Source organism: Lissotriton vulgaris, chromosome 3_2 (genome assembly GCF_964263255.1).
Source record: "Lissotriton vulgaris chromosome 3_2, aLisVul1.2, whole genome shotgun sequence".
NCBI lineage: Eukaryota > Metazoa > Chordata > Amphibia > Caudata > Salamandridae > Lissotriton > Lissotriton vulgaris.
This window is the reverse complement of record NC_141690.1, coordinates 265196833-265210146: the sequence shown is the minus strand read 5'-3', so window position 1 is coordinate 265210146 and position 13314 is coordinate 265196833. Positions and strand designations below refer to the sequence as shown.

The following is a 13314-nucleotide window of genomic DNA, read 5'->3' as shown; positions in this document are numbered from 1 at the left end:
TTCTCATATTTCTTAGACCAGAGGTTAGTCTATCTTACTGGTGTGTATCACACCTGAGGCTAGTGCGACTTACATTTAAGCATGAGTTTACTCTGCTCTTCTCATATTTCTTAGACCAGAGGTTAGTCTATCTTACTTGTGTGTATCACACCTGAGGCTAGTGCAGCTTACATTTACGCATGAGTTTACTCTGCTCTTCTCATATTTCTTAGACCAGAGGTTAGTCTATCTTACTTGTGTGTATCACACCTGAGGTTAGTGCAGCTTACATTTACGCATGAGTTTACTCTGCTCTTCTCATATTTCTTAGACCAGAGGTTAGTCTATCTTACTGGTGTGTATCACACCTGAGGCTAGTGCGACTTACATTTAAGCATGAGTTTACTCTGCTCTTCTCATATTTCTTAGACCAGAGGTTAGTCTATCTTACTTGTGTGTATCACACCTGAGGTTAGTGCAACTTACATTTACGCATGAGTTTACTCTGCTCTTCTCATATTTCTTAGACCAGAGGTTAGTCTATCTTACTTGTGTGTATCACACCTGAGGCTAGTGCGACCTACATTTACGCATGAGTTTACTCAGCTCTTCTCATATTTCTTAGACCAGAGGTTAGTCTATCTTACTGGTGTGTATCACACCTGAGGTTAGTGCAGCTTACATTTACGCATGAGTTTACTCTGCTCTTCTCATATTTCTTAGACCAGAGGTTAGTCTATCTTACTGGTGTGTATCACACCTGAGGCTAGTGCGACTTACATTTACGCATGAGTTTACTCTGCTCTTCTCATATTTCTTAGACCAGAGGTTAGTCTATCTTACTTGTGTGTATCACACCTGAGGCTAGTGCGACTTACATTTAAGCATGAGTTTACTCTGCTCTTCTCATATTTCTTAGACCAGAGGTTAGTCTATCTTACTGGTGTGTATCACACCTGAGGCTAGTGCGACTTACATTTAAGCATGAGTTTACTCTGCTCTTCTCATATTTCTTAGACCAGAGGTTAGTCTATCTTACTGGTGTGTATCACACCTGAGGCTAGTGCGACTTACATTTAAGCATGAGTTTACTCTGCTCTTCTCATATTTCTTAGACCAGAGGTTAGTCTATCTTACTTGTGTGTATCACACCTGAGGTTAGTGCAGCTTACATTTACACATGAGTTTACTTTGCCCTTTGCATATTTCTTACACCAGAGGTTAGTCTATCCTACTTGTGTGTATCACACCTGAGGTTAGTGCAGCTTACATTTACGCATGAGTTTACTCTGCTCTTCTCATATTTCTTAGACCAGAGGTTAGTCTATCTTACTGGTGTGTATCACACCTGAGGTTAGTGCAGCTTACATTTACGCATGAGTTTACTCTGCTCTTCTCATATTTCTTAGACCAGAGGTTAGTCTATCTTACTTGTGTGTATCACACCTGAGGTTAGTGCTGCTTACATTTACGGATGAGTTTATTCTGCTCTTCTCATATTTCTTAGACCAGAGGTTAGTCTATCTTACTTGTGTGTATCACACCTGAGGTTAGTGCGACTTACATTTACGCATGAGTTTACTCTGCTCTTCTCATATTTCTTAGACCAGAGGTTAGTCTATCTTACTTGTGTGTATCACACCTGAGGTTAGTGCGACTTACATTTACGCATGAGTTTACTCTGCTCTTCTCATATTTCTTAGACCAGAGGTTAGTCTATCTTACTGGTGTGTATCACACCTGAGGCTAGTGCGACTTACATTTACGCATGAGTTTACTCTGCTCTTCTCATATTTCTTAGACCAGAGGTTAGTCTATCTTACTGGTGTGTATCACACCTGAGGCTAGTGCGACTTACATTTAAGCATGAGTTTACTCTGCTCTTCTCATATTTCTTAGACCAGAGGTTAGTCTATCTTACTGGTGTGTATCACACCTGAGGTTAGTGCAGCTTACATTTACGCATGAGTTTACTCTGCTCTTCTCATATTTCTTAGACCAGAGGTTAGTCTATCTTACTTGTGTGTATCACACCTGAGGCTAGTGCGACTTACATTTACGCATGAGTTTACTCTGCTCTTCTCATATTTCTTAGACCAGAGGTTAGTCTATCTTACTGGTGTGTATCACACCTGAGGCTAGTGCGACTTACATTTAAGCATGAGTTTACTCTGCTCTTCTCATATTTCTTAGACCAGAGGTTAGTCTATCTTACTGGTGTGTATCACACCTGAGGTTAGTGCAGCTTACATTTACGCATGAGTTTACTCTGCTCTTCTCATATTTCTTAGACCAGAGGTTAGTCTATCTTACTGGTGTGTATCACACCTGAGGTTAGTGCAGCTTACATTTACGCATGAGTTTACTCTGCTCTTCTCATATTTCTTAGACCAGAGGTTAGTCTATCTTACTGGTGTGTATCACACCTGAGGCGCGTGCGACTTACATTTACGCATGAGTTTACTCTGCTCTTCTCATATTTCCTAGACCAGAGGTTAGTCTATCTTACTGGTGTGTATCACACCTGAGGTTAGTGCAGCTTACATTTAAGCATGAGTTTACTCTGCTCTTCTCATATTTCTTAGACCAGAGGTTAGTCTATCTTACTGGTGTGTATCACACCTGAGGTTAGTGCAGCTTACATTTACGCATGAGTTTACTCTGCTCTTCTCATATTTCTTAGACCAGAGGTTAGTCTATCTTACTGGTGTGTATCACACCTGAGGCTAGTGCGACTTACATTTAAGCATGAGTTTACTCTGCTCTTCTCATATTTCTTAGACCAGAGGTTAGTCTATCTTACTTGTGTGTATCACACCTGAGGCTAGTGCGACTTACATTTACGCATGAGTTTACTCTGCTCTTCTCATATTTCTTAGACCAGAGTTTAGTCTATCTTACTGGTGTGTATCACACCTGAGGCTAGTGCGACTTACATTTAAGCATGAGTTTACTCTGCTCTTCTCATATTTCTTAGACCAGAGGTTAGTCTATCTTACTGGTGTGTATCACACCTGAGGCTAGTGCGACTTACATTTAAGCATGAGTTTACTCTGCTCTTCTTATATTTCTCAGACCAGAGGTTAGTCTATCTTACTGGTGTGTATCACACCTGAGGTTAGTGCAGCTTACATTTACGCATGAGTTTACTCTGCTCTTCTCATATTTCTTAGACCAGAGGTTAGTCTATCTTACTGGTGTGTATCACACCTGAGGTTAGTGCAGCTTACATTTACGCATGAGTTTACTCTGCTCTTCTCATATTTCTTAGACCAGAGGTTAGTCTATCTTACTTGTGTGTATCACACCTGAGGCTAGTGCGACTTACATTTACGCATGAGTTTACTCTGCTCTTCTCATATTTCTTAGACCAGAGGTTAGTCTATCTTACTGGTGTGTATCACACCTGAGGTTAGTGCAGCTTACATTTACGCATGAGTTTACTCTGCTCTTCTCATATTTCTTAGACCAGAGGTTAGTCTATCTTACTTGTGTGTATCACACCTGAGGTTAGTGCAGCTTACATTTACACATGAGTTTACTCTGCTCTTCTCATATTTCTTAGACCAGAGGTTAGTCTATCTTACTGGTGTGTATCACACCTGAGGCTAGTGCGACTTACATTTAAGCATGAGTTTACTCTGCTCTTCTCATATTTCTTAGACCAGAGGATAGTCTATCTTACTGGTGTGTATCACACCTGAGGCTAGTGCGACTTACATTCACGCATGAGTTTACTCTGCTCTTCTCATATTTCCTAGACCAGAGGTTAGTCTATCTTACTGGTGTGTATCACACCTGAGGCTAGTGCAGCTTACATTTAAGCATGAGTTTACTCTGCTCTTCTCATATTTCCTAGACCAGAGGTTAGTCTATCTTACTGGTGTGTATCACACCTGAGGTTAGTGCAGCTTACATTTACGCATGAGTTTACTCTGCTCTTCTCATATTTCTTAGACCAGAGGTTAGTCTATCTTACTGGTGTGTATCACACCTGAGGTTAGTGCAGCTTACATTTACGCATGAGTTTACTCTGCTCTTCTCATATTTCTTAGACCAGAGGTTAGTCTATCTTACTTGTGTGTATCACACCTGAGGTTAGTGCAGCTTACATTTACGCATGAGTTTACTCTGCTCTTCTCATATTTCTTAGACCAGAGGTTAGTCTATCTTACTGGTGTGTATCACACCTGAGGCTAGTGCGACTTACATTTACGCATGAGTTTACTCTGCTCTTCTCATATTTCTTAGACCAGAGGTTAGTCTATCTTACTGGTGTGTATCACACCTGAGGCTAGTGCGACTTACATTTACGCATGAGTTTACTCTGCTCTTCTCATATTTCTTAGACCAGAGGTTAGTCTATCTTACTGGTGTGTATCACACCTGAGGCTAGTGCGACTTACATTTACGCATGAGTTTACTCTGCTCTTCTCATATTTCTTAGACCAGAGGTTAGTCTATCTTACTTGTGTGTATCACACCTGAGGTTAGTGCGACTTACATTTAAGCATGAGTTTACTCTGCTCTTTTCATATTTCTTAGACCAGAGGTTAGTCTATCTTACTGGTGTGTATCACACCTGAGGCTAGTGCGACTTACATTTACGCATGAGTTTACTCTGCTCTTCTCATATTTCTTAGACCAGAGGTTAGTCTATCTTACTGGTGTGTATCACACCTGAGGCTAGTGCGACTTACATTTAAGCATGAGTTTACTCTGCTCTTCTCATATTTCTTAGACCAGAGGTTAGTCTATCTTACTGGTGTGTATCACACCTGAGGCTAGTGCGACTTACATTTAAGCATGAGTTTACTCTGCTCTTCTCCTATTTCTTAGACCAGAGGTTAGTCTATCTTACTGGTGTGTATCACACCTGAGGTTAGTGCAGCTTACATTTACGCATGAGTTTACTCTGCTCTTCTCCTATTTCGTAGACCAGAGGTTAGTCTATCTTACTTGTGTGTATCACACCTGAGGTTAGTGCAGCTTACATTTACGCATGAGTTTACTCTGCTCTTCTCATATTTCTTAGACCAGAGGTTAGTCTATCTTACTTGTGTGTATCACACCTGAGGCTAGTGCGACTTACATTTAAGCATGAGTTTACTCTGCTCTTCTCATATTTCTTAGACCAGAGGTTAGTCTATCTTACTGGTGTGTATCACACCTGAGGCTAGTGCGACTTACATTTAAGCATGAGTTTACTCTGCTCTTCTCATATTTCTTAGACCAGAGGTTAGTCTATCTTACTGGTGTGTATCACACCTGAGTTTAGTGCAGCTTACATTTACGCATGAGTTTAGTTTGCCCTTCTCATATTTCTTACACCAGATGCTAGTCTACCTTACTCACAAGTATTACCCCTAAGGTTAGTGCAACTTACCTTTTAGTCTGAGTGTACTCCGTCTTTCTCTTATGCCTTACTCATGAGCTTAGTCTATCTTACTCTTATGTATTACACCTTAGGTAATGTGACTTATGGTTATTTGTAACTCCTGAGTTTCCTCTACCCTTCTTTTATGTTTTTCAACTGATGCTAGGTTGCTGTATTTTTATTTCTTACACCTATGTTTAGTTGGCCTTATGCTTATGTCTTAAGCATGAGGTTGTGGTACTTACTGCTTGTTCTTAAACCTGAGGTTTTGTGACTTACTTCTGCGTCTTAAGCTTGAGGTTAGTGGGACTTAATTTTATGTCTTAAACCCGAGGTTCTGGGTCTTACTGCTATGTCTTAAGACAGAGGTTGTGGGACTTACTTCTTTGTATGAAGCCTGAGGTTGTGGGACTTATTGCCATGTCTTAAGCCTGCAATTGTGGGACTTACTGCTATGTCTTAAGCCCGGGTTGTGGGACTTACTTCCATGTGTTAGGCCTGCGGTTGTTGGACTAACTACTATGTCTTAAGTCAGAGGTTGCGGTACTTACTTCCATCTGTTAATTCTGAGGTTGTGGGACTTACTGTTATGCCTTAGGCCTGAGGTTGTGGGGCTTACTGCTATGTCTTAAGCATGATGTTAATGGGCTTTACTGCTATTTATTTTGACGGTTTTGTATAGCGCGAACAAGAACCTTGTGGGTATCAGAGAGCTTTACAGGGCAAATATAGGTTAATGGCATATTCATATAAACAAACATATACAGACGTCTGTGTCAACAGTACTGGTAACTATCAGAAATTAGCACATATCTACAAGAGTGTACAAGAAAAGTTTAAGTAAATTTGGTCATGAGAATTGATTTCACTTCTATTTTAAAAAGGCAGCGGACGGGTTAAGTCTTGTTTCTGGGGGTAAGTTGTTCCAAGTCCTGGGAGCCTATGTATCTTGCTTTATGTTAGTGGGCCTTGCTGATATGCCTTAAGCCTGAAGTTGTGGGACTTACTGCTATGTTTTAAACCTGAGGTTGTGGGACTTACTTCCATGTGTTAAGCCAGAGGTTGTGGGACTTACTTCTTTGTATGAAGCCCGAGGTTCTTGGACTTACTGTTATGCCTTAAGCCTGCGGTTGTGGGACGTATTGCTATGTCCTAATCCAGGGGCTGTGGGACTTACTTCCATGTGTTAAGCCAGAGGTGTGGTTCTTACTTCTATGTCTTAACCTGATGTTAGTGGGCCTTACTGCTATGACTTAAGCCTGATGTTAGTGGGCCTTACTGTTATGCCTTAAGCCTGAGGCTGTGGGACTTACTGCTATGTCTTAAGCCTGATGTTAGTGGGCCTTACTGTTATGCCTTAAGCCTGAGGCTGTGGGACTTACTGCTATGTCTTAAGCCTGAGGTTGTGGGACTTACTGCTATGACTTAACCTGATGTTAGTGGGCCTCACTGCTATGTCTTAAGTCTGAGGTTGTGGCCCTTACTGCTATGTCTTAATGCTTAGGTTGTGGTACTTACTTCCATGTGTTAAGCCTGCAGTTGTCGTACTAACTGCTATGTCTTATGCACAAGTTGTGGGACTTTCTGCTATGTGTTAAGCCTGAGTTTGTGGAACTTAAGTCTATTTCTTAAGCCTGAGGTTAGGGGCCTTACTGTTACGTCTTACACTTAAGTTTCACAAGCTTTATGCCTGAAGTTAGCGGGCCTTACTTTCATGCCTTGCAGCTGACCATAGAGTGACTTACTCTTGAGTTTCTATGTATAACACACACATGTACTCCTTTTTTGGAAGCTACACCCAGGTTTGAAGAGAAGAGACCAGTATATGCATTTTAAATATTTTTTTAATCAGTGCGAACCAGTTTATCACTGTCAGACTACAGTCTGACATAAACATCATGTTCTTAAGATAAAGTTACTTATCTTTGGTAATGATATTTCTGGTGGATACAGGATCTAGCTAGGTTTGCACTCTACAAATACATCCGATCTAAGAAACCGTAGACACCCCCATCCAGCAGGACATGCCTAGACACTAAAACACCAGGACAAAACGATGCTCTAGGCGGCCGGCAATGTGAACTATGCTGGTGGACTCATGTTCCGAAATGTAACTACTCTTTTCCACGAGAGCAGTGTGATAAAAGATCGCTGATCAGGAGACATTTTGTGTCTAAAGGCCTGATTTAGATCTCACTGATGCCTCATCTCAACGGCATCTAAGGGGTTGGTTTAGATCTCGGAGGACGGAATACTCTATCACAAACGGGACGGCTATCCCATCTGCTGTATTACGATCTGGCGGCTATCCCGTATTCTGTATTACGATCTGACGGCTATCCCGTCTGCTGTATTACGATCTGACGGCTATCCCATCTGCTGTATTACGATCTGACAGCTATCCCGTATGCTGTATTACGATCTGACGGCTATCCCATATGCTGTATTACGATCTGACGGCTATCCCATCTGCCGTATTACAATCTGAGGGCTATCCCATCTGCTGTATTACGATCTGACGGCTATCCCGTATGCTGTATTATGATCTGACGGCTATCCCGTCTGCTGTATTACGATCTGACGGCTATCCCATCTGCTGTATTACGATCTGACAGCTATCCCGTATGCTGTATTACGATCTGACGGCTATCCCATATGCTGTATTACGATCTGACGGCTATCCCGTATGCTGTATTATGATCTGACGGCTATCCCGTCTGCTGTATTACGATCTGACGGCTATCCCATCTGCTGTATTATGATCTGACGGCTATCCCGTATGCTGTATTATGATCTGACGGCTATCCCATCTGCTGTATTACGATCTGACGGCTATCCCGTATGCTGTATTATAATCTGACGGCTATCCCGTCTGCTGTATTACGATCTGACAGCTATCCTATCTACTGTATTACGATCTGACGGCTATCCCGTATGCTGTATTATGATCTGACGGCTATCCCGTCTGCCGTATTACGATCTGATGGCTATCCCATCTGCTGTATTACAATCTGACGGCTATCCCGTCTGCCGTATAACGATCTGACGGCTATCCCGTATGCTGTATTATAATCTGACGGCTATCCCGTCTGCTGTATTACGATCTGACGGCTATCCTATCTACTGTATTACGATCTGACGGCTATCCCGTATGCTGTATTATGATCTGACGGCTATCCCGTCTGCCGTATTACGATCTGATGGCTATCCCATCTGCTGTATTACGATCTGACGGCTATCCAGTATGCCGTATAACGATCTGACGGCTATCCCATCTGCTGTATTACGATCTGAAGGCTATCCCGTATGCTGTATTACGATCTGACGGCTATCCCGTCTGCCGTATAACGATCTGACGGCTATCCCATCTGCTGTATTACGATCTGAAGGCTATCCCGTATGCTGTATTACGATCTGACGGCTATCCCGTATGCTGTATTACGATCTGACGGCTATCCCGTCTGCCGTATTACGATCTGACGGCTATCCCGTCTGCCGTGTAACGATCTGACGGCTATCCCATCTGCTGTATTACGATCTGAAGGCTATCCCGTATGCTGTATTACGATCTGACGGCTATCTCGTATGCTGTATTACGATCTGACGGCTATCCCGTATGCTGTATTACGATCTGACGGCTATCCCGTCTGCCGTATTACCATCCCATTATATCCTATTGGGATCGTAATACGGGTGACAGCATATCCGTCATGTTTGTGACAGTATTCCATCCGCGAGATCTAAATCAACCCCTTAGATGCCTGTTGAGAAGCGGCATCAGTGTGTGCAAGCACCTTATGACAGCTCGCAATGGAGGTTCTTGTGACATGTACAAGATCACATGGTTCTGCAAGTCTAGGGAAAGAATCACTTAATGGGTGGAGGTCAAGAGATAAAAAATACTCTTTATTTGGCAAATTGGCCATTGGCTGAGCTTTGAGAAGTTGAATAACCTTAGGCCAAGACAGTGCTTCTCATAGGGGCGCGGTTCTCGCGGGCACAGGTTCCCTACATCAAGAAGGCGCACGCCCCCCCCCCCCCCGGGTTCAGTAGGGTAGGATAGGATAGAACTTCTAGCCAGAGTGTGAGGTACATAGGAATGATGTGGTTTACACTCTCCACAGACAGCACTGCCTGGCCAGGCAAGAGGAGCATGTAGTGCTTAATTTGTAAAACGTGAAACAGGTGCCAGGGCCTTCATCAGGAGGCCACTGCAGCTTGCACCACCCATTGCCCCCCCAAGACCCCCCAAGTCCCTGTAGCAACACAACTATAAACCATCACACACCTACAAGTGTGACAGGTCAGACTATTCAAGGCCTCCAAATCTGCAAGAACGGCTTCGGTGGCCGGCATTCATCGGCTTAATGTATATTTAACTAATAAACAACTGATGTTGTTCTCATCCCCAAATTACAGAAACAGCACCACCGTGTGGCAGGCTGTCATAGCACCAGAGACCACCGGCTCAAATTAAGCACTGGGCGCATGGATGTATATGGTGTAGGAAGCAGTCAGCACACTGCAAGTCTGGGGTCTTACCGGGATGACGTTTCCTTCCTCGTCGCACACGCACAACGTCACCTCCACATTCTTCTGCGTCTTCTTGTTACATTTGTCGAAGTCTCCCTGGGCCAGCGTCACGTAGATGTCGTTTCTGATATCTCCTGTGGTCGATAAAGAGAGAGAGAATTAACAGGCATCCAAGATGAAACTAGCTGACATCAGAGATTAAATTATCTGGCATCAGAGATGAGATTGCCTGGCATCAGAGTTGAAATTATCTGGCTTCGAAGATGAATTACCTGGCATCGAAGATTAAATTATCTGGCATCGAAGATGAATTACCTGGCATCGAAGATTAAATTATCTGCCATTGAATATGAAATTATCTGCCATTGAATATGAAATTATCTGCCATTAAAGATGATATTATCTGGCATTGAAGATGATGTTGTCTGGCATTGACGATGATATTGTCTGGCATTGACGATGATATTATCTGGCATTGAAGATGATATTATCTGGCGGGCTCAGTCCCTCGTGGTGCTGATACTCTACTTCTAGAACGCCCGGCAAGCAATCATCTTTCGCCCCCAAACTGTGCCTGAGACTATTTGTCCTACTTTTTGATGCTGTGTTTTGCTCTCCGTGTCTTTGCAATGTCTCATAATCTTATGTAATTCATTGTTTTTATTGTAGCCGTCGGTTTGATCATTTCTGCTCAGGTAATCTCTTTCCTCTCATGTAATGAACAACTTCCTATTTAAAGTGATCTAACACCTTGAATGAAGACGTCAGATAAAACTAAATAAATAAATCAGCCGATAAATAAACTGACCTGAACTATAATGCAATACCTTGCTTTAACAGAAAGAAACAGATACTAATTAAAGCATTTCCACGAACATTTGCACAAAGCACAAAATTCGAAGAACATTTCGGAGTTTTTCGTTGGTAAAGGAACCACCACGAAACACCGAAGATATTACAAAAACGTAGCCAAAGAAAGAAGCGAAACCGTGAAATTACGCAGAATTTCACCAGGCGAAACAATTTCGTGAAACACACAGGCAGATTTTCACCTTTCGTGAGTTGATCCTTGCTGTTGTCCTGCAGCTCTCCACTTACCGTTAGAAATGTTTTTAATTTTCACATTATCTAAGCTCCCGTTTTTTTTCCATGTTTTGGTTTTTGATTTTTCTTTATTTCTAACACAATGAAAGGAAGTTTCGGAAATATTGTTCTTTAATTTATAATTATCTAATGGGCCAAATATGAAACAAAAATGTCTAAAAGATATTTCGCATCAATCCCTATTTATATATTAAGCAGTTTTAAGCGGAGCTTGAACAAGTTTGGCTTAAAAAATTTAGTTATTTAGCAAACGTGCCCGATAGAGAACCCCAGCAACCAAAGAATATTCACTAGTGGGCATCAGTGTTTCTAGAATGTTCACCGGAGGGCATCAGTGTTTCTAGAATGTTCACCGGAGGGCATCAGTGTTTTCAGAATGCTCCCCGGCGGGCACTAGTGTTCCCAAAATGTTTACTGGAGGGCATCATTGTTCTCAGAATGTTTATTAGATAGCAACAGTGTTTCGAGAATATTCAATGGAGGACATAAGTGTTTTGAGAATGTTCACCAAGGCATATAAGTGTTTCTAGAATGTTCACTGGAGGGCATCATTGTTCTCAGAATGTTTATTGGATAGCATCAGTGTTTCCATAATATTCAATGGAGGACATAAGCGTTTCGAGAATGTTCACCAAGGCGCATAAGTGTTTCTAGAATGTTCACCAAGGCGCATAAGTGTTTCGAGAATGTTCACCAAGGCGCATAAGTATTTCTAGAATGTTCACTGAAGGACACCATTGTTCTCAGAATGTTTATTAGATAGCATCAGTGTTTCCAGAATATTCAACGGAGAATATAAGTGTTTGAGAATGTTCACCAAGGCACATAAGTGTTTCTAAAATGTTCACCGGAGGGTACATTGTTCTCAGAATGTTCACTGGATGGCATCAGTGTTTTCAGAATGCTCACCGGCGGGCACCAGTGTTCCCAAAATGTTTACTGGAGGGCATCATTGTTCTCAGAATGTTTATTGGATAGCAACAGTGTTTGGAGAATATTCAATGGAGGACATAAGTGTTTTGAGAATGTTCACCAAGGCGCATAAGTGTTTCTAGAACGTTCACTGGAGGGTATCATTGTTCTCAGAATGTTTATTGTATAGCATCAGTGTTTCCATAATATTCAATGGAGGACATAAGCGTTTGGAGAATGTTCACCAAGACGCATAAGTGTTTCTAGAATGTTCACCAAGGCGTATAAGTTTTTCGAGAATGTTCACCAAGGCGCACAAGTATTTTTAGAATGTTCACTGGAAGACATCATTGTTCTCAGGATGTTTATTGGATAGCATCAGTGTTTCCAGAATATTCAATGGAGGACATAAGTGTTACAAGAATGTTCACCAAGGTGCATATGTGTTTCTAGAATGTTCACTGGAGGGTACATTGTTCCCAGAATGTTCACTGGATGGGATCAGTGTTTTCAGAATGCTCACCGGCGGGCACCAGTTTTCCCAAAATGTAGAGGGCATCATTGTTCTCAGAATGTTTATTGGATAGCAACAGTGTTTCGAGAATATTCAATGGAGGACATAAGTGTTTTGAGAATGTTCACCAAGGCGCATAAGTGTTTCTAGAATGTTCACTGGAGGGCATCATTGTTCTCAGAATGTTTACTGAATAGCATCAGTGTTTCCAGAATATTTAATGGAGTACATAAGCGTTTCGAGAATGTTCACCAATGCGCATAAGTGTTTCTAGAATGTTCACCAAGGCGCATAAGTGTTTTGAGAATGTTCAGCAAGGCGCACAAGTATTTCTAGAATGTTCACTGAATGACATCATTGTTCTGAGGTTCTGTAATTTGGAACCCGTTTCATAAAGGTCATGGTATTGTTACGAATTTGGTAGTAGCTAATCGTAAATGGCGATTGTGGCAAGTACGAGTGTTTTCGTCATGTTCGATTGATGGATTCACTACTTATTTAGGGATTTCGTTCTGAACCCTCGGGTTCCATTTTGTGTACGGCAGCCCTTTTGTGGTTGCCCTCACATAGGCCGATGACTATGGCCGAACGAGTCTTTGGGACACGTACACCTTTAGCTGACTTCTAGATGACCTGAACGAACTGACCTCGTTGCCTGAAGCTAACCTTGCTAAGCCAGTTCCTTGTCAGGTAGCTGATCGAGATAGAGATCAAAGAGCAGGACATTGTTGAGTTTATTGTATGTACACGCACACACCCCTCTATCTTGTTTAACATCTGTTTCTGTTCCTTCTTTTATGGCCTGTTTATGGTTTGGGTTGTGGTCTTTTATTATGGGTTTGTCCGGCCTGTCTGAGCAAGAATGTTGGGCTTTCCCGTGTAATTGATGGTGGTC

The 13314-nt window shown here is 42.1% G+C and overlaps 1 protein-coding gene across 1 annotated transcript in view; it reads right to left on the bottom strand.

Moving 5' to 3' along the window:
* The window catches only part of LOC147725648 (dedicator of cytokinesis protein 2-like), a 1712066-nt gene that overhangs the window by 1192385 nt on the left and 506367 nt on the right, over positions 1-13314 (bottom strand). Inside the window, exon 14 of the mRNA XM_086964476.1 lies at positions 9899-10023. Within this exon, the coding sequence (XP_086820602.1) occupies positions 9899-10023 (125 nt within the window). The remainder of the gene's footprint in view (positions 1-9898; positions 10024-13314) is intronic.